Here is a 26,641-nt window from a genome sequence, read left to right as displayed (position 1 = left end):
TCTGTGTGTGCGTGCGTAATGCTAAACCAGACAAAGCCTTGTAGCTCCTTCGAGAATCAGTTTTACATTGCTTGCAGTCTCTCTCTCTCCGTCTCTCTCTTCACACTTTCAGTACAGTCTGAATGGGTGGGTGCTGAGTGGGTGAAAAGCAAGGAGTTCATGAGAGAGAGTAGGAGAGAGAGAGAGAGCGAGAGAGTGCACGAGCGAGCGCAGCCACTCGTCCTCACTCCAGGCTCTAAGTTTAAAGGCAGCCAGGCAGATTTTCTTGGCTTGGATGCAGCGCTCATGACAGGATTAGGAGCCTGGGATACAGGATCGACCGGAGATCTGCAGGTCCTAGTGGACGAGCCCAGGTCAGATTCTCACCCTGCGCAGGTAGGAAAAAAAAAAAAAAAACAGTGCATCAGACCTTTCTACCTGCATATATAAAAAATTGCAACTGTGGGATTGTTCAAAGTATATTTCTTGGTAACAAAATCTGATTCCCCAAGTGTTAACAAAAGGCCACAGTGAACCAGTTAAATCATAAAGTACAAGGGTGCAAAGTTGCAGAGTATGTAGCAATAAAATGTACCAGAGTGTTGACTTTTAATTTTAACAGACATATATCACTTCCCCTTTGTTTTAACTCCTTTGTTCTTCAGAAATTCGAGGCAGTTTAGAGGCGTGCACTAACAATGAATGAAAAAACTGTCAGTTTTCATTACTTACTAAAGGACTGATAGTAAGAGAGTCAAAGACAAGTTTTGGCAAATGCAGAAGCAAAATTGAAATTCTGGATTGAGTGTCGGGCACTAACTCAATAACAACTCATTACAAATGTGAAGCTGTGAAAGGGGAGAAATGAGCAACATACAAGTGTGTAGAACATGCAAAATGCAATTAAAACTCATAAACAGGGAGGAGATAAGCAAAAATATTTGTTTTTTAAATAATTTCAGCAAAGCTCTCTCTTGTGTTCTTCCTCTGTATTTGTTGAATTGCTGAAGTAAGCATTCTTTCCACTATGAAATTTTTAGCTGGAAGTGCTGAAGAGGTGCCAAGTTTATTTTAAAATGTGTGTGTGGGCTGATGGGGATCATTGTTGCCGAGATTAATTTTGAAATCTCTGCAAAAGCAGCAAAAGAGAGAGAGAGAGAGAAAAAACAGGAGCGAGACGTTCAAGTTCTTGTTTCAGATGCTTCCTTCTTATGTTATGTAACTGGCTGGTGGTCCCGCTCACACTGCTGCGACAGATTGAGCCGAGCACTACTTCTGCCAGGGAAAGAGGTGAATTTCTTTTCTTGGACCCTCTTTGCACTGTAAGGAAGAAATTATAGATAGCCACGCCCTCTTAACCCTCCTGTTGTGTGCAACTTCATGTTCATTGAATGCAGCCGGTTCTCTATCTGGTTGAAAATGAAGGACTGCAAGAGATTTCAAGGAAATGGCAAAAAGCACTCACATTTTCAAAAAGTTTGATGTTAGAATATTCTAAAGGATCCACACACTGCTGCACAGATTGTGCCGTTTTCTCGCAGGTTGCTTATATTTGATTATATTTTATCATTATTTCCTTACAGCAATATGTACACACAGATTTTCATGCCCTCTTTTAGCTGAAATTCCAAACGTATGCTTGGGAAGTGGGAGCAGCGTGTGGTTTCACCCTGAAATTCTTCAGGGAGAAAAGGAGGGAAGAGAAACTTGGTAAATTTGCAGGTTTGCTCTGATTACAAAGTGCATCAGCGCCTTTTACGTAAACTTCTTCCTTCTCAGCTTTGTTGCAGTTACAATTAAATAGAGCACGCTGGGGTAAGAACATGAGTGGGAGAACTCTGTTTGTCTTTACCCCTCAGATGTGTCTGGCACTAAACCAAAGCTGGGTGGTGGGGGAAGGCATTGTGCATGCACTTGAACTCTGTTAAACATCTTATGTCAGCTTTTTAACTCCCTTTTAAAAAAAAGTAGACACTGAAGGTTGAGGACATAAAAATACTATGTTACCAAACACTGCAAAATATTGCATAATTATATGATAAAGCACCTCCCCTGCTCTTTGTTTTTTAGGATGGGTGGTGGTGGTAGGGTAATGACTCCATAATCTTTACTTAAAGCTGGCCATTTTTCCCGTACAGGAGTTGCACAGATGCAGCTGGACGCTGGCTTCTCTCAAAGGGGACCAACTGCTGATTTTGGACATGCTTTTGCACGTGTTTGGATTTCAAAGTGATCTAGAAAGCTGTTCCTCGTGGGTCTTGCGGGGGGAAGACACAAAGACAGGCAAAATGGCTCGTTTCTGTCAGAAAAGTCCTCCTTCTGCTGTTTGTTTTTGTGAGTGGGGGCACCTCTGACCCTCTCCGAAACACTCAAGCGTTCATTTTCTTGTCTCCAAACATTTCTTTCAGAGCACTCTCAGTTTTCCTCCACTGCAGAAATGAACTTGTATGGTTTCAATTAGGCTCTCAGGGACGTGTGAGGGTTCTCTCTTGAATGCTTTCTACATGCACAGCATGTCTCTGTTACTGTCTCATCCTCTCCTTTAGCATTATGGGTTTATTACTAGACTTCCCTCCCACTTCTGTTTTCTATACATTCCCAGTGTCTGCACTTTTATTCTTCCCCTGTCTCCATCTCTGTCTGTTTGGAGTAGCTTGTTGGTAGGTCTGTTAAACAGTTGCACTTGGGCACACATGCAGGAGAGTTAACTGAAAGGAAACAAAGCAAGGTCACTGTATTGGGAGGCTTTTCAGTGTATTAAAGAAGAAAAGTCACCTATCACATATAAGCTCACTCTTTGTCCATGCTCTCCAATTTTCTGTCTTTGTTTCTTCTCTTATTAACTGCCTGACTGACCAATTGATGGCTTCCGTGTGCATGCGACTTGGATGGAATTTTTACATTTCGTATTAGTAGCTAAGCAGGAAAACCTCATTCTTGTTTTTACAGCCTCCCCTTCTTGTTCTCACTTCTCTCTCTAACACAGTGGCCCTTGTGTTTCTGAACTGTTTCCCCTGGCGGTCTGAACTCTTTCCATACCAAGTGGCCCGTCCACTGTTACTGGAGCACCAAGATCCTCTGTGGTCGACCAGTGCAGGTAGCCACTGTGCAGTCTCAAGGCTTTGCTGGTGATATACTGTTACACTAATCACTACAATCCATCCATCTTCTTCCGCTTTATCCGAGGCCGGGTCGCGGGGGCAGCAGCCTAAGCAGAGAAGCCCAGACCTCCCTCTCCCCAGCCACCTCCTCCAGCTTATCCGGGGGAACACCAAGGCGTTCACTACAATTTTCAGGTTTTTTTTTTTTTTTTAGCTTTTTAGGTACGCCCTGCTTCATCATCAGCCTGGAAGTCATTGCCGTGCTTTTGACTTGTCTTTTCGTCATTTGTAAACCAGCAACAGCACTCTATCCTGATTATGTAATATCCCTGCAGTCATCGAGAGGTCACCGGTGGTCTGTGCTTTGACCCACAGATATAATCTGACTAGATCTATTACACGGGCACCTTTTGCTGTTGCAGTTTTCCCCCAGTTGGCCAGGGTTTAACCAAAAGGCTTCATTCTTTGTTCTTGGCTTAACAGAAACAGTGGAGTAAAACCAAACAAAAAAATATCTCCTTTTTGCCAGCAGGAATTTCCCTTTAGCTGATGTCACTTTTTTTGGTAACTTTAATTTTGCCTTTGGGACTTGCACTTTCTTCCTGTGGTTTCTATTTAGTCTGAAACATCTTTTGCATCTGGTTTTCGAATAAACGAGCAGCCACCATCTGTATTTGTCCAAACTGCAGTCAGTGCCTCTTCTTCTCTAACTCCCTCTTCCTGACGTAGGTGGTATGCGATGGTGTTAGAGGCCAACCTGTCTGCTCTGGTCTACTGAGCCCAAATGGCCCATTTGAGCCCACACAGACAATTCAGGAAACATACACAGACACTCAAAGACAGAGCATGCTCAGGCATATGTCTACGGGTGCCTGTTGTATGCATACTTTGCTATCTGCTTTATTATCCAATACTCACAGCCCTAAATCATGTGTATGTTTGGTGCAGTATGGGTACTAATGTACATATAGTCAATGAATCACGTGTATCTTTTTGTTTTTTACACAATATCCATTTTTATTGCTATGCAGTAAACCTTTATTACGTTATTATTACACTGCTAGAGATTCCTTGAGAGTAATCATACAAATACTTGCATATGAACACAGATCCCTTATACCTTATTTTGTCTGCATACAGAAGATGTTGTATTTAAAGATATACTCACAAGACATTCAGTTTGCTAGTATCCTTTAGTCTTTGGACGCGCTTCAACTCTTCATGGCATCAATTCAACAAGGTGCTGAAAACATTCTGCAGACATTTTGGTCCATGTTGACATGTTAGCATCACACAGTTTTTGCAGATTTGTCAACTCCACATCTGTTATTCAAATCTTCCGCAACATCCCAATGGTACTCTATCGGATTGAGATCTGATAACTGTGTCAGGCCATTTGAGTACAGTGAACCCAATGTCATGTTCAACAAACTAGTTTGAGATGTACACATAGTACATTTTTTGAGTTACTGTTACCTTCCTATAAGAGTGATAATTCTCCTTTGAAATCAACAAGGCACTTTTTCTGCCACTGCCTGTATATTTTCCCTGTTTTTCGGGCCATTTTCTGTAAACTCTAGAGAAGATTGTGTGGGAAGATCCACAAATCAGCAGTTTCTGACATGCTCAGACCAGCCTGTCTGGCACTAACAAGCATGCCACGTTCAAAGCCACTTAAATCTCCTTTTTTCCCCCGTTCTCATGTTTGGTTTGAATGTCGGCAGGCCAGCCAGACCTTGTCTGCATGCCTAAATGCATTCAATTCATCCTGTGCGATTGGCTGGTTAGTAATTTGTGTTAACAAACCGCACAACAGGTGTACCTGACAAAGTGATTGGTCAGTGTAGCATAATTGGTAAAAACCAACCTGAAGAGCACTTCATAGAAAAATGTAAGAGTGATTGTACTGTAGAAATGGATGACTTTTTCTGCCTTAATTGGTGTCCAAAAAAATCAAGCTACTATTAACTGGTGCTTAGTTGGGATCAGTATACACTCAGCTTGGGTCTGGAGATCTTTCACTTATTGCTTTATTATAACACGTTACTTTGGTAGGTGCTTGGAGGCATTTGATGTTGTGTTCTAAACAGAGCAGAGCTGTCTCTGGGCAGGGTCCAGTTTGCACTTCACTGTCACTTTGTTGTTGTTATGTGAAATATTTTATGATTCATATGTGCAAATCTCCACACCGTCTAACAACATCCTATCTCATGGTGAACTAAAATCGGGCAATTGTTGGAATGCAAATTAAAATCCCCTTTGATTTTCATGTCCATCATATGCTTTTTGCATATAATCAGAGAATGCTTAAAAACTGAGACTACAACACAAGTAATGTCACTGTTTGATTAGTAACTCTAATGCCAATACTGAAGTTAGGAATGGTCGTGCGTTCACGGCATTACAGATCTATGAATGTAATATGAATGTTATAATCTGTTAGTTTTTGATGTGTCGCACCGAGCGCTGCTCATATAACAACATAGGGTAAAAAATAATAGCACTTTGGATAAGGCACATTAAAGCTGTTTCAGCAGGGAGACAATATTATAAAATATATAAAAATATATAAAAATATGTATTAAATATATATAAAAATAATATATTCAGTTAGATCATTTCTAAGTCAACACTCCCTGCACACTGTCCCCAAAACAAATTCCTCAGACTTAGCTATTTATTCAGCGGTTTGTTTTCATTTGTGTCGACAACTTCAAGCTCTTTTGCTCATCTTAAGACTGCATGCATCAATTGTCTTGTTAAAAAGTTATTGGTTTCTTTGAAAATAAATTCCTCACAACTGAGCCAGAAATGCAAAAAAGTAATTAGCAACAAGAAAAAAAACCCTCAAAGAACATGCTGCATCTCTATCATTGTAAAGTAAGCCGGAGACAATTAAATGTCACTCTTGCTAGCAGGCAGGACTTTTGCTGAACTTGTGGGTAAAACTGTGTTCCAGACTGGGCACAGACATGACAGTATCCACACAAAAATTATGAAGAAAAATGAACTATGATTAAGGTCTCTGAGGCACAAGAAAGGACTCGAATTCTTTGCACAAGTTTATTTTCACGTAGTCAAAACGCAGGGACATGTTGCTACCACATTTTACGTCTAGACCAAGCTCTATTCTGGTTCAGGACAGATGTTATAGTGGCAGGAAAACAGTCTGTGTGATATTTAGAGATACCCCTGAGGATAGATCTTAGAAAACCCAAGGGCCTTCTGTAGATGTTCACAGATGGAGGGAGATAGTTTTTTTTCTTTTTCTTTGACCACCAGTGGTAGCTGGAGTGGGAAATAATACCAGAGTGGAAGGACTAAACTGGTCTGCTGTGGCCATGGGGTGAACCAAAGGGACGGGTTTAGCCTGAGTGGGTTTATTATGGTCACAGCTGGAATGTGTGCTGGATAATGTAGAGTGACTGTGCCAATAGTTGTCCAGAAGATAACCACCTAGCTAGGTAGATAGATAAAAAGAGAGATAGACCAGCACCACACTGACATGTATAAATGGATAGGTATACATCGCAAGTGGTTTTCACCCCCCTTTCTTCTTGGCATAAATTCAAAAGGTTCTGGAAATATTCTTTATAGATTTTTGTCCATATTCACATGATAGCATCTGCAGTTCCTGCAGATTTGTCAACTTCACATCTGTTATGCAAATCTTCCATTCCACTACACCCCAAAGGTGCTGTATTGTGACATGGCTTGTTATCCTGGTCAAAGTAGCCATCACAAGATCAATACACTGTGGACATAAAGGGCTAGACATGGTCAGCAACAATACTCAGGTAGGCTATGGTGTTTGAATAATTCTCAGTATTTTATGGGGCTCTAAAGCACCAAGAAAATATCTCCCATACCATTACCTCGCCTTTGTCGGTGCGCCCCAGGGTGGCTGTGGCTACAATGTAGCTTGCCATCACCAGTGTGTGAATGTGTGTGTGAATGGGTGGATGACTGGATGTGTAAAGCGCTTTGGGGTCCTTAGGGACTAGTAAAGCGCTATACAAATACAGGCCATTTACCATTACCCCACCAGCAGCCTGAACTATTGATTCAAGGCAGGGTGGATCCATGCTTTCATGTTGTTTATGCCAAATTTTAACTCCAACAATGTTGCAGCAGAAATTGAGACTCATGAGACAAGCCAACATTTTTCCAGTCATCTGTTGTCTAATTTTGAGGGAGTCAGTGTGAATTATAGCCTCAGGTTTCTGTTCTTAGTGGACATGAACGGCACCCAGTGTGATCTTCTGCTGCTGTAGCATGTTTGCTTCTAGGTTCAGTGATGCTCTTCTGCATTGCTTGGTTGAAACAAGAGGTAATTTATAAAATATAATATTATTATTATTATGCCAGCTTAAATGGCTTAAACTGAAAGCACTTACACTGGCAAATACTTAAATAGTGATACACAGAGGATGTGTCTGGATCTCCTCAACAAGTCTCTCTGTGCTTTCAACCTGAGTCTAGTCTAGTCTGGACTTTATACGTGGCACAAGTCTCTCATTGTGTTAAAACATGCCACTCATCAGCTTCATAAACATTTAACACAGGATCTATAACATGTTCTCTTGCTTGCACACCAGCACATAAATACAGAGAAAGAAGAAAGACAGGCACAGTTAGGCAGATAATGATAGGTAGTGACTTAGAAGACCAATTCATTAAGTTCTTGTTGGGTTTGGAGAGACAGCTCGCTGGAAGGGAATTGCTGCATATAATGGCTTCAGTGAAAGAAACTGAAGGTTTATGTTTGCTTCATTTGATTAGAGATCATTTGTAGATGGACAGAAGATTTCTCAGTGAAGTGCAAAGTATTTCCCCAGATACATTCTCAGCTGTTTTTGCTTGTAGCTAGCTATCATGCCCTGTCTGTTCTTCACAATGGAACGACACCATCTGCATTGACAGGCTTGTTCCACTGTATGAGTCTGAAAGATGGTAAGAGAGCTGCGGTTTGGTACAGTTGGCCTTAGTCAGCATACACGTGTGTCTGTATGTGTGTGCGCAGTGCACGTTGGCAGACCTGTGGGCCTTCCCTTCTTTTTTTCTTTTTGGCTCTGATAACACAAGGGATTCATGACTCATATATTTTGGCATGAAATGTGCACACCCATACACATGCACATATTAACATAGCCAGCAGGCTGTGAGAACAACCGGCTGTAGAGTAAAAAAAAGACAATTACCGTCATTATTAGGCAATAAATAATAATATTTACAGTCTTGACATATTCATATTTGTACCTGATGACAATGTTGGAATTTGGCAGTGCAAATGGCAAGAACAGCAGACCAAGAAACAGACATACAGGCTCTATGTGGTTTTAAAAGAAATGGTTTATTTGGGAAATTTGGTAGGCTGCTGTAAATATGAAACTACAATCAGCCTTGTTTGCTTAGCAAAAAGACTGGAAACCAGTAGAAACAGCTTGCCTGCATGTGCCCTGATATTTATTAAAAAAAACCCAAAACTGCTTACATTACCTTTTAAGTTCACTAATTAACACGCCACATTTTGGCGGTTTAATCTATATAGTAAATGGTGTGTAAAAAACCCGCAAACTTGTGGCTTTTTATGTGCAGTACTACATCCAGGCCAGGTTTCTGTGGTTCTGGATGATCTTCACTGGTTTTCTGGGAACCTCACAGATAATGAAACATATATTGTACCGTCAAACTATCCAACTAACATGTACACTGACACAGTACAGATGGCAGAGATATATACATAACACACTTGTTACTGTATCGAGCACTCTTGGTGTCTTAGATAAAAGAAAATGGCTCTAAACACATGGAACTAAATGATTTCAAATGCAATACATACACCCCATCACCCTCTACTCTACAACACAAACAATTCCTATATTATAAGGAGAAAAAATAGGTTTAAAAAGATCTTGAACATACTGATTTGTTTTGCTGGGGGCAGGAAACAAAGAAAACTGAAAGAAAAAAGAAAAGAAAACTGTTATGAACACACATCAACCTCGAGAAATGTCTTTTCATTTTTTCTCAAAACCCCCTTTTCCACCCCCACACCCCATTTCTGCCCACTCCACAATCACTCAGCTTTTCCACTAATTCTTTCAACATGTTCAGCATTACTGCTTTAGTTGTTGCCACCGGGACAGATATGCTTTAATAAAACAGATTCTCTCTTTATCTGTGTCAGCTTCTCCTTTATGTTGCACATAAATGCACACAGTAATGTGATGTCAAACACTGACATTTTCATGTTTTCTATTCTATAAAAGCATTCAATGCAAAGTGCTCATGAAGATTTAAGTAGTGGCTTCTGACAAAAAAGAAAAAAAAAAGTGTGATACTCAGCAAATGGGTTCAGGTAATCCTCAAATCCCTGGTATAAAGAGTACTGAGGAAAACCTGCACATGGACCAGGAGAACATCCAAACTCTACATAGTAAGGCACAAGATCCAGGGTCTTATTAAGGACTCTCTTGCAAATCTTTTAGGATTTTGTGAGAAGTTTCTACTGAAGACCTTTGAAAATTCATTTTCTTCTCTCCCTCTCTTCCTCTGTTTGTGCCACCAGTCGTGACTGACCTGTATCCCTTCCTCATCCAACTTCCGAAGCTGACCTGATTGCCAGGCTCCATCCTCTCCTCTCCTGTCATGCGTCTCCTTGGTTCACTCCTGCTCTTGCTACTTCTTGGATCAGCGGAACCCCGGAGAGGCCCTCGGTCAAAGGCTGTGGAGAGGGGCGCTAGGGGCCATGTACGGGGTAGAGGCAGGCCCGGCGTCATGAGGCGTCAAACTGAGGTGTGCTTGGAATACATGGAGGCAGGAGAAAAGTACCTTGACTGCCAGGATAGGCAGCTGACCACTGTGATGCAGGACTGGCCCAAAGATATCCACCACCTACTGCTGGCGAGAAATAGGATTCAGGTATTTATAGGCAGATTTCTGTTCACCTGGTGCAAAAACAACAACTGATGCTAATTACAGCGGACCGGAGATACTATTTTGTGCAAGAAATTGAGTTCTTTGCAGCAATTAAGCCTGAGTTAAGTATCCATAATCTCTTACTCTCAATGCTTCAGATGGCTTGTTGATGCCATGAGCATCTGTGCACCAGTTATTTGGGAGCATGATTAAAGACAGACTTTTCTTCCTTATGTGTGCAGTTTTTTGCATGTCTGAGCAAGTACAGGATGTTTATGTCGCAGGTGTTGAGAGAACTGAAACAAAATGTTAGCCTGCAGGTTAATAAGTGGAAATGACTGAGCAATAGACACTGATGAAAGCAGTGAAAACAGGTATAACTTATGTGGGAAGGAAACCGGATCTTGTTTTATTTTTATTTGTGTCTTCGGCACTTTGTTTTGGATTTAAACAGGATATATTTTGTAATTTAAAACATCTATAACATTTTTGCACTAAAAATATGTAATTTGAAAAGTTAGATACTTGGAATTACAGATAGAGAAAACTGACCCATGCTGTGTAATTTGAATGTCTTTACCACTTGCAGCACTTGCAGCACAAATATGGGAATTTTAAACTTCAGGCTCTGAAACAGTTGCCCATACACCAGTGGGTAATGCCACAGTAGTTATGGCCATCTTTTATATAGAATCTGTGGTATTAAATGGGTCAAATAGCTGTAGGAAGCTAAATTCTTACAAGCTGCAAACTGCAGATAATTGAAGTTTTTTAGTACAGTAAAGATAAGAGTAATGCACAAGTAAGCTGATGGTAAATGCTACCATATTGTCCAGAAATGCAAATAAAACAACTCAAGTACATCTCTCCTTTCAGGTTTTGAGGGACAACATGTTTGCTCAGTTCACCCAGCTGAAGAGCTTGGATCTCCAGCAGAACCACATCTCCAGGGTGGAGGATGATGCGTTCAGTGGCCTCTCCCAGCTCAAAACCCTGCTCCTCCAGCACAACCAAATGACAACAGCCTCCGAGGAGGTCCTGCTGCCCCTACCCCGCCTTACTTATCTCCGTCTCTATGACAACCCGTGGAGCTGCCTGTGTCCCTTGGAAAGCTTGATCAGAAAACTGCAGCTGCCAGGCAACCGCAACCTGGGCAATTACGCCAAATGTGCAGAGCCTCTTTCACTGAAGGGTCAGAAACTGAAAAAGTTGAATGTAGACTCGCTGTGTGAGGAAGACATTGGGCCAGAACCTGGTGTTGTAGAACGGCCAAAGCCTCCGCCAAAAATAGGGAAGCCAGATGCCACCTCCATGTGCCGCACATACATGTTTCCCAAACCGCTGCTGGACTGCAGCAACAAAGGTGAGAGATTGTAAAGTTCTGTATCTCTATATCTTTGTGCGATTTTATGTTAAACTACAATCTGCCATACTTACATTGTGACCTATTGTTTAAATCTGAAGCAAGAGGACACAACGTGGATGCCACTATAATATAAGTTGATGCATGTAGGTCTTGGTTAGGGCAGCAGTGGTTACCTATTAGCAGCATTGCTATGTGGATGCTGGTCCAGATGTTTTAGAAGGACTGGTGTGAAGGTTTGTGCAGAAAAACTTGGACTAAAAGCACCTTATTAAAAAAATCTCATTTACAGAGTTTGTTATGTTCAAATGGTTTTTTATTAACTGTGAAATGGGGGAAAAAATACTTTTTTGGACGGTGAACATTATGTACTGGATGGGGAAGTTGCGGTTAGTAAAACCACACAAAAGTCATCTTACATCCAAGCTTTATTCTTGGAGATGTGGTGAAAATAAGAAAATATTACCATGTACTAAACTGAGCTGGTGAAACATAGTAATCTTTATACTACATGTTTGTTTGCCTGTTAGAAAAGTTGCATTTCAAATTAACCTCAACTTTTAAAAAGTACTGCGTTCACATTCACTCCTCTTCTATACCACTAACTAGATGCTGAGTAGCACGAGCCCAACTTTACATTTACGCCATAAACGCAACACAAAGAAGAAGCCATGTAGGCAGTAGGATGTGATTATTTTCTTATCACTGACAAAGTATCTCGAGGACATCACTGAAAGCAAAACCAGGGTACAGTACATGGAAAATTATGGCATTTAACAGTTGTTTTCACTAACCTGTCAATCCGATTTAATTAATTTTCTCTAATTGAAGGAATGTTGTTCTGGACTGTGACTTTGACCCCGTGTATCATTCTAGCTTTAGTATATTGATATGACTTTTAGTCAAAGTTAAAAAGACATTATAGAAAAACACTGAGATGTTTATTACTAGTGCAATAGCAGAAAAATGATCAGCTTAAATCAAACTAAATGTAGGAATGAAATAAACTCTGACAAAGAGCAATTTCATTGTTTCTGAATCAGAAAGTGTTTATTTGTCTAAATCCAACCAATTTCAGGTGCTTTGCTAAACTTGGCCGCTTCTTTGTTGCAAACAGATGAACTGGTGTGAGAGAGGAGTACTTCATATGAAAAGGCACATTTATTAGCTTTGCTCAGCGCTTTTCGGGACACAGTCATGCTTATTTGTTCAATGAAATTAGGCGCAAGAGTTTTTTTGTTGAATTATGTTTGGGTTATAAGCAGGCAGCAAGCAGAGATGTGTTTGTTTTATTAGCAATTTCTACACTGGCTGTCTGAGTCTCGTTGGGCGGAAAGCCGCACACTGTCTTCTCCTTTTTCAAACTATTGCTCAGTAGTGGAAAAGTTAGGATTAAAAAGTAAGGTTTCATACATTTCATACATGTACAGGTTTTTGTGTAAAGGCAGATTTGTACATTTTTCTTTATCTGATCACACAGTATTTTAGGCTTATTCTTATTATTACCCATCATGTAATGTGACATTTGATGAGTTAAACTTTTACAGTTCTTTGAAAAAGTATTTTCCCCTTCCTGACTTCTTCTTCTTTTCTTTTCTTTTTTCTTTTTGTGTGAATTTTGTAGGATTTTTCACATCATCAAACAAATATTAATATTAGACAAAGATCACCTGAATAAAAGAAAAAAACTTGCAATGAATCCAATGAGTTTTTGACATCGCCGTGGAGAAATTTTGGCCCATTTAGCCCATTTTTGCAGAATTGTTTTAATTCAGCCACATTGGAGGGTTTTTGAGGCTTTGCAGCCTTTAACAGGTGGGTCATGTTAAAGGCTTTCTTTGTTTTTCCGAGCCACCTTTTCTGACCCAAAACCAAAATGAACATTTTGGATTGGCCGAGTCAAAGTGCAAATGCACTTAAATGCATTTGAGATGCTGTTGCATGACCTTCAAAAGGTCATGTTTGAAAACCCTCCAATGTGCCTGAATTAAAAGAATTCAGGCACAGAAAAGTGGGTCAGAATTCCTCCACAGTGATGTGAAAGACTCACTGCCAGTCATTGCAAACACTTGATTGACAAGGACTGGCGCAAGCAGTTTTTAGGTTTAGGGGCAGTTACTTTATCACAGCACTGCATGTGCGCTCTAAACTTTGCAAATATAGTCCAAGTTCTCACCCAGGTTTTCACATCTGGTTCTATCTTTGCATTAAGCTGTCACTATGAGACTGATGTCATAGTGACCCCAGTGTTGCCTTCAAAAAGACAGAGATGGCAATTTCTGAATTTGTGCAGATCCCTTGTGGTTACTTTGATGTGGCCTCTCCAGTTGCTCTTCTATCTTCTTTTTGTTGTCCTCTCACCATCCATTTAATTTAACACACTGTTTAACACACACTGAAACTCTGACACTTTCTGCGTCCATTAGTCTGACCAAGTCCCACATGAGGATTTGAATACATCTATCAATGGTGAGCTTGTATCCTCCCGAGAAAGCAGTCTTTCATAGAGAATCGACAAGCCAAAACCACACAATGCAGCTTCTGTGTTGTAAAGGCCTGAAGAAGCTTTTGCATATTTTCCTAATTATTTTTTTTCTACAGTAAGACATTTGAATCTGTTCTTTATCTGAAGCATCATAAGGTTTCTCTGTTTCGCTCACAGGGTGAACATCCCATCCATCTCTCCACAACTTTCCTTTTTTATGCCCAGTAATGATTCTCCCCATCCTGCCTCTTTCTAAACCACACCGCACCATAAAAGCTGTATGTGATGTGTGAATATTGCTTAATATAGTGCAGCTGTTGTGCATGACAGTTAATTCATGGTTTTGTGCTTTTGATTTGAAAGGGTGCCCACGCTGCATACAGCGAGTTGTTACCAGATGATTAGAGTCTTTTTATTTACTTCTCATTTTGTTCTTTTCCAGCACTTGTGTTTTCATTTAATAGTTGTATTAGCTGTGTGAAATCTAATCTAAGCATTACACTTACATGATTTTCCCCTAATCTTTTGTCTATTTGACAAACTAATTGCTTAGAGTTTTCTTTGCTGTAATTCAGCCCAAATGTACTACTGTTGTAGTGTCTTGATGCATGCTCAATCATTCAGGTAAGAAAATCCCCAAATGCTGGATTCTGTTCATCTGGATGTAGCGTTTCAGCGGAAGAAATGTCACTCATCCAAGTGATTTCTTCAGTCTCAACTGACTGCACGTTTCTCCAACCTTATAAAGAGTGTATTTGCATAATGACTGAAACTAGCACCACTGAGGTCAGTTTCTTGACCATTAATATGGAAATTGTCATGACCAACAGCAACCACTGATCAATGGCCATTCACACAGGGTTGTGGAATGGCTGCAATCACAGCATTGTAAGATGGCGAAAGATGTACCCTTAGGCCCCCCTCCTTCGATTCAGAGATGATGTTTCCCTTTTCCAGTAAACGGCCTCCTTGATTTCTTTAACTAACCTGTAGGTGTGAATAGAGTGCGGAGTCTTGGTCTGACGAGTTACCTCTTCTGTGTTTTGCCATGTGCTTCACCAGAGGTTGTTGGGTTTTCCCAGTTACTCTGTGGGGGACCAGATCCTTGGGGTGGACCAATTTTTGGCACAGAGTATTTTGGTGTTTGAAAGCCACAGAGACACAGTGTTTAGAGAAAATGCATCTCAACTGTTCCGATACTGATACTAACACATAAGAGATCACTAAAGGTTTTCGCTTAGGCAGCAGTTGTCCTTCTCTCCTGGATCGGCTGGAGCTTTCTTTAGCCTTCCCAGCTTTGACAAATGTCCAACTGGGATAACCACATTTACTCAGGGCCTTCTTAATATGATGTTCTTCTGCTTCCCTGGCTGCTGGGGATGCTTTTCGCTCTATGTTGTAGCGTCCTGATGACACCCAGTTTGTGCAGACAAATCTTTAAATACTGATCTGTATGCGTTGGTTTATGTTACACATCAACTTTTGAATCTCACAGTCTAAGAAGACTAACTTGACATTTTGGTTAACTTGATGTGTTGGACTACCGAGTTAATGTGACCAGTGAACTGTGGTACATCATCAGATTTGATTTTCACCCAGGTGTCATCCACATACCTGAACCAATGACTTGGTGGTGCTCCAGGGTAGGACAACAGAGCCCTCTTTTCCACTTCTTCCATGAACAAGTTGGCCACAGTGGGTGAAACTGGGGAACCCATGGCGCACCCATGTTTTTTGCCTGTAGTACTGACCCGTTTTTGTGAAATATGTGGAACGAAGACACAGTTCCAAAAGCAAACACACTTGGTCAGTGCTGAGAGTGGTCCTGTTGTTGAAGTTAAAGTTGAGGTCAGTGGACGCAGCTCTTATGAGCTGCTCTTATGAGCTGCGTCCACTGCTTTAGTGACTGGAACACAAGTAACGAAAGATTTAATAACATCCCTTTGTCAACAAAATCTAATGTCTTCTGGATGTGGTGTTTAGAGCTGCCTACCAACGTGTTGAGGATTGAAGCCAAAAACTTTGAGATGTTATAGGTGAGGATGATGGGGAAGACATAATAAAAGGATAGAGTACAAAAAGAAATGCACAATGTATCTCCAACTGCCACATCTGTAAGAAAAATAGACATGCAACACCTGGAACACAAACTTTTGAAAATGCACAGGTACATAAATCAACAATATACGTGTGTGTGTGTGTGTGTGAGTGAGTGTGAGAGAGAGAAAGAGAGAGAGAGTGTCGAGTGTCGAGTGTGTGTGTATGTGTATGTGTCTTTGTCACGCATGTACTTGAAAATGATGGTGAGAAGCCACAAAAACGAAGCCCGGGAGCCAGAAGCAGACACAGATGGATCGGGGAAAACCGGGCCACCCGCAGTCCCCAAGAGTACTGAAGACCTAAGACCAAACATCTTCACCCAGCAGGAGAAGGAGGGATAAGTAGACCCCCCCCCCACCCACCCCCCTCAGATTATACAGAGCACTGTGATTATATTGGCCCTATGGTTTTAGGGCCACGGTGTGACGTTAATGCCCATTTATCTACAGTGTCTTAGTCCTTGGCCACTGTTATAAGAACAGTTTGAGTTCTTTATATTTTGCTTCCAAGGACCCAGACTATCTTTTAGTTGTTAAAGTGTTTTTGAGCAATAGTTCTTCAGTGTTTTTCACGGGTTTTCACTTCTGATATTGTAAGATGTTATACATAAGCCAGCGTGTTAAATGAGAGCAAAAATCTTTCATCTTTTAACAGTCCGCCCCGCCCAACATAATAAATCTCATGATTCTGCTCAGAAACCCAGTTTTATGTTCCTAGACCTTGTTTTCAAAGCTGCTGTTACAGCCAGTAAATCATAGATTTCAGTGGTAACAAGTGCTGTGTAAAAACTTGGGACATTTGACATTTGAGTAGGCAGCACAAAAATGAGTCATTTATATATGGTGACTCGGCTGCACATACACCCACACTCATAGCAGTGTTATAGCTCTCTATGGATCTCGTGGATCACAGACAGCAGGCAGACATTTAGCAGGAAAAAAAAATGACCGTATTTTAGGTTGAGCAACAGTTGCTGTGGTTTCAAGGGTCCTGACTGCAATCTTAACTGTTTAACTTTTGGGGAAAAATCTACTTTTTCACCCTGAGGTGAAACAGTCACAGAAGCAAGGGAGAAGCACTGATTTGGTCACAGTAATAAATATAAATTAAAGAGAGTTACTAATAGGTTTTCCACTTTTTCCACTTAATAATGGAATCATCTCAACTTTGTTGCTAAGGGTTCTGCATAGACTAACAGTCATTGCACTGCAGATGTGTGTTTCTTTCTCTGCCATGAAAGCATTTTCGGTAAATTTACAGTTTAACAAGTAAGGTGCATTTGACCCCACATGACATGTGGAACCGAGAGAGGCCCATCCTAATATATAAACTACTTTATTGTGTCCTAGTGCTACTATGCAACACACAATACTGGTTAACATAAATATGTGAAGTAACCTTTTCCCCCATCAAAAGTGGGGCATGCTTCCAAAAAAGCCAAAAATGGCTGCTTACTACTCACTATGCACAGTGGATCCCCTGTAATCACGTCAGCACTGTAAAAAATTAATGGCTTCTCTTTCTGCTGTCTAAACAGTAAAAAAAAGTTTTGCAACACATGCTCTGAGTGAGTTCAGTGTTATTGCACAAATTGAATATTTGCTTTGCAGGAATGAGTGCGGAAGCGCTTCATGATATTTTATGGAATCTGAAGCCAAGAAAGAAAAGAAAAAGACTCCGGCTACGGTCATGTACTTAACTCCACACATCTATTTAAATCATCCAGAGTGCTAGCACATAAATATTAGAGTGGACTACACAGATAAATTTCCAGATTGATGCTCTGAACTCCTACTAAATAATGTAAATAGCTTCGTTCTTTGTATTGAGACTGTGTAAATACTGCACTTACTCCCTGTGTTCCTGTGTTTAACTACTATTAGTTATACTAATACAGGAACCTCTATGCACTGCATTGGCGAGTGGCCAGGTATATTACTGCAAAAAAGTTATTTAAAGTTGTTCTGTTGAAGTGAACCAGGTGATTCAACTTAGGCTACAAATACTAGATTATGACATGTGTGAGAATATAAAAAAATATATATATTTATAATGGATATTTTAATAGATTGGGTTTCCAAAAAGGAAACATTTTCTCATGCAGCTATAAAGCATAAAGTCCTTTTAAAAAAAAAGAAAAGTCCAAGAGGTACAGCTGTTCACTGAACTAATGACTTCAGCAGATTCAGCGAGAGCCCAGTGCAGTGATAAATGACTTTCACATTTCCTGACATGCTGTCTCTCCTACTCCTTCTCTCCGTATCTTCCTTCAGTCATCTGTCTCATCAGTAGAGACATGTTAACAGATGTTAAAGCAGGAAAGTGCTTAACACTTTATCTGCCATATCTGTGCCATGAAAAAAGTGACTCCTGATAAAAGCTTCCTGAAACTTCCTGAAAACACAATTATCTCCAGAAGGCTGATGCTAGAGAAAAAAAAGAAGAAGAAGCAAATCGGTGGTGCTCACCGTAGCTCAGCTTTTTGTTGAGCTTTTAGTACCCAGAGGGAAACATGGACTTCTGGTCACAGACACTACTGTCACTGCTGAATACACAGTGTAGGCGTAGGTCTTTATTTACTGTAAAACACAGAAGACCACAGATGTATCTGTCTTTGCAGGGGAGGATTTGCGTTTGGCTCGGAAAACTGAAGTCCGATTTCTCACAAGGAAATCAGGAAGTTTGAGTCTAATGTTAGAATGACAGCATTTTCCATCTTTTTTTTTTTTTTGTTATTCTAAAAAGCTGCTTTGACAAATTTTCAGACACATGTACACCCATTGGCAGGCTGGGATTCCCTTTAGGTTTTCCAGAAGAAAACTTCTCACCATATTGGACTGATAACATGTGCTGGAACGCTCTCTGAAGACACTTTTTGCTTCCCTGCATCACATCACAAAGCAATAATCATTACACTTCCTGAGTCTGTTGGCTACATCTGTGTGTGTGCTGCATGTGTGTGTGTTTTCTTGGAGTCTGTGATGATTTATGGCACCATGCCTTCATGATAAAACCAGCTACAACATCTGTGGCAGTAAAGCGTACTTGTCTAAAGACTGCAACATCTGCGCTATAAATGTGTCCATAAGCATGCTTCTGAGCACATGATGCAGCCTGTGTAAATAAATACATTCAGGAAACATCTTTGTATGCTTTGCCACACACATTTCATTCATGATCTTACTTACAAATCTACAAAAAGTTGGCATTCCATACCAAAACAAAGCATTGTTTAATTATGTCTTAGGCCGCGCTTGCTGCCTATGCACACTTATGTTTCCTCCCATCTGCAACTATTTTGCGTCAGAAACAATCAGCTATGATCCTTTTGGAAGACCTAATGGGACTTCCAGTTTAAAAGATATTCATGATGTTGCCCACCATGACAGGTTCAACAAGTCTAATGACTCAGGGAACCACAAAGCCACAAAGTCTAATCTGTGAAGGCTTTGATCCAAAACCTCCAAAAGGTAAACCGTAATCAGAGAAACCTGCATCTATTCATTGTTAGTGCAGAACATGCAGGTTTCAGCCTTTTATTTTCAGTGGTTTTGTACTGACAGCATCAAATCTTTATTTCACCTGCCCCATCACAGCGGGAGGAACATTTATAAAATCTACCTCCGGCGTGGGACTTTAATTCGAAACTCCAGAGAGGCTCTGTTATAGAGATTGCGATATGTAGGACGCACTGTTTAGTGCATTACTGACTTCAAAGGCAAGTATGAGTGTGTGTGTGTGATGCTTCCAGTGTAAGCAGAAAAGAGATCGCTCTGGCAAATAAGTGAAATGTTGTAATACATGATGTCCCCTTTGACTCCATCTTGAAAATGTAAAAAGTTGCACACAGCCTACAAACCATCTTTAAACAATAAAAATGAAGAGACATTTCTGTCCAAGTCGAAGAGCCGGAAATGTTCACGCCCTCTGTTCACATATCTTTTTTTTGTGTGCACTGATGATAGTAAAAACTTTTGTCTTTCAGGTATCATGAAAGTTGAAGACCTAATGTTTCTAAACTATTTCTGTCTGCAGATTTGATTAGCATCCCACCTGACCTGCCATCTGACATAGTGAGGATGGATCTGTCCAACAACAAAATAAAACATCTCAAGCCAAAACATTTCGTGCTGTCCAAAGACCTCAAACTTCTCAACCTCAGCAGTAACAACCTGCACCATATAGACACAGGTAACAGAAGCACCGCTCACATATTCTCTCTCTCCCACACACATGTGCATCTGAGTATTCATGTCTTGATCCGTATCCAAGTATTTTGTGTTGTCACAGCACAGAAAACAGACCCAACTGCACAACTCAGAGATGATGATAATTCCATTTTTAAGGGTGATTCAATTCAACTGTATAACACCCAATCACAACAATCCCCTTAAGGTGTTTCGTGCTGACCCTACAACAATGCAGAGAAAATTCAAACAATCAGGCAACCCCCTATGAGTAAGCGCTTGGCAACAGTGGGAAGGAGATACTCTCTTTTAACAGGAAGAAACATCTGGCAAAACCAGGCTCGAGGAGGGGGGGGCACAGGACAAAAGACATGTTGTGGAAGAGAGCCAGGGATTAATAATAACAAATAATTAAATACAGAGTGGTGTATAAACAAAGAGAGTGAAAACTGATGAGTGAAGAAGAAACGCTCAGTACACCATGGGAAGCCTCAGCCGCTTAGGCCTATTACAGCTTTTCACAGGAGACAGCCGATTAAGAACCGGATGATCTGAAAGTTGTTAGAAACGGGGATAATTGTGAAACAGTCATCACTAGCGATAACTTGATAGCATTCTTAGCAATATTTTGAGTCCTGCATCAAAAGATTTTAAAAATAACTCAAACAATATTTGTAGACTTTTCCTAAAATAAGATTTAAAAAGCTTTTTCCTCTAACTTGCATTTACTACGCATCAATAATGACTAAGACCATGCAATTTCATATTTTAGTTACAATAAGCCAAGAAAAACAATAATTATACTTGACTACATTTTTGTGATGATAACAAGCAGATATTCTGGCTACTCCTTGAGGGCAGGGGCAGGACAACCTCCCTCTTTGCCAACAGATTCTCCCACAGTTTTCTATTCAGGAGTGTTACATCTCTGTCTTATAATGTCCCACTGGAGGATTAAACTCCTTGAACACATTGTGATATTTCGCTTTTTTTTTCTCAAGAAATACTGCACAATTATTTTTTTTTAAATTTAAAATTTATTGAGATGAACCTGAGAAAGAAGCACATGTGCCACTCACAGGGAAAACAGATATCTGTGATTTATTAGAAAGATGTTGTTTATCACCTCATGTCTAACCCTCACTGGCTTGTGCTCGGGGTTCATTTTGAGGACATCCAAGTCAATCAAGATGTGACATATTTAAAATTGTGAACAGGTTCATGCTACACACTGGGGAAAAAATGTGGCTGGAAACTGCAGTGCAAGCAAAATGATTGAATGTGCAATGAACTTGCAATCTCATTACCTTTGAAATGGCTGTTTTGAACACAGGGACCAGGTCTGTGACCACTCGCAGTTAGCTGTTATCTTCAAAGCAACTCAAGCAAGTCAAGGCAGCAATAAAATGGCAATAAGATGGAAAAAGTCTGGTGTCAGTTTCTGATTAAATTAAGTCAAGTTGCCATTTACATATAATAGTTGCTGCAGGACAGCAATTTAACTGCAAAATTACATAGCTGCCTGTCAACCTTGCTTTTATATTGGAATAACCGTAGGCAGGCATCTGAGATGAGTCCCATGTTGCAAAGAGTGACGTTTTAGATGAATTCTGCTCATCGACGTAGACTGAGTGCAAAGTGTTGGAAATCTGTCTGTATTTATAAATTAGGTGGCAAGCCTCCACCAAACTGTCTGAGAGTGCTTACAGATTGTATGGAGACAGGTTTCCTCCCACCAGGTGACCTGTTTTTAGTCAACTAAAATGATCATCCAGAGATTGAGGGTGTTGCACGCTCAACCACTGGGCAACCAACCACTACAACTACTCGCAACTGGCTTCAAGAGGCAAAAAATTACAATGTAGTTTACTTAACTGCAGTGTGACTGATTTATTAGAAAGTTCCCAAATCCTTTCCTTACTTCAGAGGTGCATAAGTGCTTCTTTCCTTGTTTATTTCAGCAGTTCCCAAAGTAATGTAAAATTACCCAATAGTGAGAAAAAAAGCAATTTTTATGGAAATATGTAATAATGGACATGAAATGCTAAGTAGAGATTAAAGGAAGGGTTCTGACTATTTAAAAAAATCAATTAAAATGTAGGTTTCAGAGATCAATCTTATTAAACTAGATGAGAAGGTATTCGGAATACAAATTCGACCTCAGAAATAGAGGAGTACCATTAAAAAGTGCACATTCATTAATCTCACCGAGCTAATGATGTGCGAGTCCATCCCTTTCCTGGCCAAGAGAAATTCAAAAAGCTTCATTATCCCGCAACGGCACATGCAAACAATCTACTGTAGCTCACTCCACTGTGTCGAAAATTCTCTGGAAACTCAAACAGAAATTCAGTATAATTGTGAGAGCTTGTGATTGCCAGTGACATGTGGTTTGAATCCCCAAACCCTCTTTTTAATCATGTCCACATTCAGAGTATATTAAAAAGAAAAAGTTGTTTATTTATGCTTTTCATGGGAAGGATGGCCAGAGAGAAAAGAAACATGAATGAAAAAAGATTCTGGCACATTGCATCAGTGTTCTCTTATTTGTGTTATCTTTTTCATGGAAGGCTTTGGCCAGTTGTTTTGGCAGATTGTTGTGGTTTTTCTAGGCTAGCCAAAACCCCCAGAATAGACAAAGCAGTAATTTGATGGTCACAGGATAATGCAGTGTACTTAAAGCCTAATTTGCCTAATTTTCCCCAGACTAATAACTTTATATCTTAGAAAATGTAAAAGGAAAGGGTCCCACCCAAGGTAAAATAAATAAATAAATTTAAAATAGTTCTTAATAGTCTTTAACTAAGTCAGTTTATCCAGCTGGCATTATTTCTGCGTTACTGCAAGTGAAGACTCAGTGACCGGATCGCGACTGTAAGTTTAGATATTTAGATTGAAGAGCATGGAAGAAAAGGTAAGTGTCCCTAATAAACAGTTTAGCCTTTAGGAAATATGTTTCAGACTTTCTGGCAGAGAGTTGGATGAAAGGATTTGTGTATTTCAGTTCCTGGGAAAGTAGCATGAATGTGGTCATTGTGGCTCCAACAAGCACATGAATAGTATCCAATTTGGGAGAGCCTCAAGCCTCATGAGTCCAGAGATAAGACATGGGAGGAGGAGGTGAAACAAGAGCATCCCTGCCCCCTTTATTACACTTCCTTCCTCTGCTATAGTTTCCTCTGTCTGTGTTGTTCTTGGAGTTGAATGTTCATAAAGCTAATATAGACACTGAAAGAATCTCAACACCAAACCAAACCAAAAAAACCTTTTTCAGTCTTTTCTTTTCAAGTTTTCAATGCCATCAATTCCCTCCTTCTTAGTTCTCTACCTCCATACGTTCCTCCTCCCGTTTTCTCTCCTCCCCCCTCTCTTCCGCTCTGTAAAGATCAAAGCCTGGCCAAAGGCTGGAGAGCGTGAAATGGTCTTTGCTGTCCCATTACTCCCACTGAGAATGCATCCATGGGCATGCACGTGCACACATTAGAAAATCAGACAGCTAACAGTGACTGGAAACATTTAAGAATGTCAACAGTCACCTTTTAACTCAAAATGTTTGATTTTGCGTGTCATGAAGCCCTGCTGAAAACCAGTGTCTATACGGGGAAACTGGCCTTGGCAGCTTGCACATCTGGAAAAGCACCGTCAATACTGAAAGATTTTAGAGCAACGTATGCTCCTATTCAGATGGCATCTTTTTCAGGTTTTGCATATTTTAAGTAAGACAAGGTTAAACTTCATATGTCATGAATGGAATCAGCGTTATGCAGGCCTTTCACCAATTGAAAAAATTTGGCACAGCCTGAAACCAAAAATGTGACCTAGAAGACCCAGGTTTGTTGATAAGCTAGAAATGTTAAAACAAATAGTGTATTAGGTTTGCAAAGCATTGCAAAGCAAACCATTGCATTGTTTTGCAACTTTTATGGAACTGGGTTATAAAAACACTTAATTACTTGATTATTCTTAAAGAAAATCAATCAGTCAATCACAATGAACTAACACAGTCTAAAAGCCAAAAATAATGTCAAAGACTGTGGTAGAGTTTAAACAGTGGCAATTTCTTTGTGTGTATTTTTGTTCCTTTTTAGTCATTTTATTCTCTGTTGAGTCTTAAATGGCTCTTTAAACCTCATGAGTGCCAACAGAATGCTAACTAATTTAGTTTGCACTTTTCCCTGCTCCCAGCTGCATTTGCAGGCCTGCTGTACCTCCGTGAGCTTGACCTCTCCAACAACAGTCTCCAATACTTCCAGTACAGTGTACTCGAGGACCTCTACTTCCTACGGAAGCTCTCACTGGACAACAACCCGTGGTTCTGCGACTACAACATCCACTACCTAAATTACTGGCTCAAGCACCATCCTGGCGTCCATCACACTGGCTTGATCTGCTCAGAGCCGCCGGAGTTCAAGGGCTGGCGTGTCGCGGATTACGTCAAGACCTACAACGGGGAATGTCCTGTAGATAAACAAACAGAAGGGACAGATACAGGACAGGGGGCACAAGAACAGTCAGAAAATGACGCACAGAAGCCAGGGATGGACAATAGTGATGGACAGGGTGCAAATCTTCCACAACACCTGAAAAAGGCGGCACCAAACAAATTTAAAATCATCAGGCTGAGCTAAAATGCAGACGGCTCAGAGGACTGGTAGAAATGTATACAATAAGATTGAAATGGATGTCTGAGAACAAGCTGAACAATGGCTTAATAAAAGGAGGAACTCTGTTTTGTGGTAAAATCCATTACGCAGGCTTTTAGGGATAAAGCTACCCCGTTTTGTATGGGTTGCAGAAACACCTAACATTTTCTTGGAGTTTATTGTTTGTTTATCACTTTTCTCTCTTACCGTAATTTTAATTTTGACTTCAGGATATACTTTTTTTTCTTCTAAAAAGTAGTTTTTGGTCTTTTGGTATTAACGTATGCTTTTGTCTACTTGTTTTCAGGAAATAAAATGTGTTGTTTTTTGTATTGTTTTTTTCTGAAAATGTGTTTTACTATGTGACTGAAGGCAAGAGATCATGAAATTTCCAGATACATTGCAGGTAATGTGTCAAGGATCACAAATGATTATTGCCAAAGTGTTCCATATTCCATATCATTAGCTGCTTATGGTGAGGGCGCTGGAGCCCATTTCGGCTGAAATTGTGCAAGAGGCATTGTGCACCCTGGACATTTCACCAGTTCAATTAATGAATGTCTTTGTGAAGAAACACACACAGGCACAGAGAGGGTATGTAAACACCACATAGAAACTCCCAACACGATGAGAAGGTTCTTGCTGTTTACTGATCACCACTGGAGACTCCCAAGCAATGAAAAATTATCCATACAATGTAATGGTGATCAATTTAAAAGCCAAGAAGCTTAAATTTATAATGTATTTTTCATGTATATTTTAACTTAAATACATAATGTAATGAGTCCCAAGACGAACCTAATACAATTTAATGTTCGTTTTTTTTCAAGGACAAGGCACATTAATCACCATTAGTATAAATGTGCTATTTTTTGCCAAATGGCTCATTTTGAGTTGTTTTTCCTGGGCCAGATGTTAAATTATCCATTAAAGGGCTATAAAACATAAAAGAACACAATTAAAGGCCATTAGAAAATAGAGGAAGAAAAAAATTAAATAAAAACTAAAACAGGGTCAAAACTTGAGAGAATGGAGCAGGTAGCATGGAAACAATGCTCTGCAAAAGTCTAGGAAAATGGGAAATGTGTGTGTGTGCATAAGTCTAGCAAGCTTTAAAGTCAGTATTTGGTGTGACCACTGTTATTCTTCAACACACCCTGAACTCTTATAGGAAAAATTCTTGAATTCATAATTCCATCAATTTAGGCAAGATCTCCTACACCACTGAAATGCAGCCCCAAACCATCACAGAGCCTCCAGAGTGTTTTATAGATGGCTGTAGACACCCCTTTCCTTAATTTCCCTGTGTATAGTGATTATTTGAAGCAGAAATTTCAAATTTGGATTTATCCCTCCATAAGATCTGTTTCCAGTGATCTTCAGTTCAGTGTTTGTGTAATTTGGCTTACCTCAGCTTTTTCTCCCCGCTTCCTTTTCCTAAGAAAGGCTTCTTGACAGCCATCTTTCCACTGAGACCATGTGAACTGAGGCTTCAGTGAAAAGCAGATGGATCAACTGAAGGTCCAGATCCATCACTCAGGTCCCTTGTTAGGTCTTTATTGGACTCTTTTTGTTGTTTTATTTCTTAAGGGCATGGCTGTCAGATACTGTTCATCTGCTGTAGATAGTTTTTTTACACCTACCACTTCTTTTCTCCTCCAGTTGTCTATTTTCATGGTTTTTGGCTTTGGGAATCTCCTTATTATTGCAAAATTACAATTTTATGCCTGTTGATCTGTGTTATCTTTGGATTTTTTCCTGGATTCACCCAAAGAAATGGGAACAAATGTGTTTGTGAGAAAGCCTGCTAGTAACAAAGTGAAGTAAAGATATATAATTTAAAAACTCTTTCTTTGCTAAGT

The 26,641-nt window shown here is 40.1% G+C and overlaps 1 protein-coding gene across 2 annotated transcripts; it reads left to right on the top strand.

Annotated features, from left to right (window-relative positions):
• Positions 1-26,627, top strand: lrrc17 (leucine rich repeat containing 17). Of its 2 annotated transcripts, none has more exons than XM_039601027.1 (5): positions 1-353; positions 9,652-10,004; positions 10,878-11,364; positions 19,985-20,140; positions 24,322-26,627. In XM_039601027.1, the coding sequence occupies exons 2-5, from the start codon at positions 9,732-9,734 to the stop codon at positions 24,762-24,764; spliced, it is 1,359 nt and encodes a 452-aa protein (XP_039456961.1). In that variant the 5' UTR covers positions 1-353; positions 9,652-9,731; the 3' UTR covers positions 24,765-26,627. The 2 variants fall into 2 exon arrangements, with proteins under 2 accessions (XP_039456961.1, XP_031582469.1); XM_031726609.2 differs by having other exon boundaries at positions 2-375.
• The last annotated feature ends 14 nt before the right edge of the window (positions 26,628-26,641 follow it).

This window comes from Oreochromis aureus, linkage group 17 (genome assembly GCF_013358895.1).
Source record: "Oreochromis aureus strain Israel breed Guangdong linkage group 17, ZZ_aureus, whole genome shotgun sequence".
Taxonomy (NCBI): domain Eukaryota; kingdom Metazoa; phylum Chordata; class Actinopteri; order Cichliformes; family Cichlidae; genus Oreochromis; species Oreochromis aureus.
Note: the sequence above shows the minus strand (reverse complement) of the source record. Positions and strands in the feature narration are given on the sequence as shown.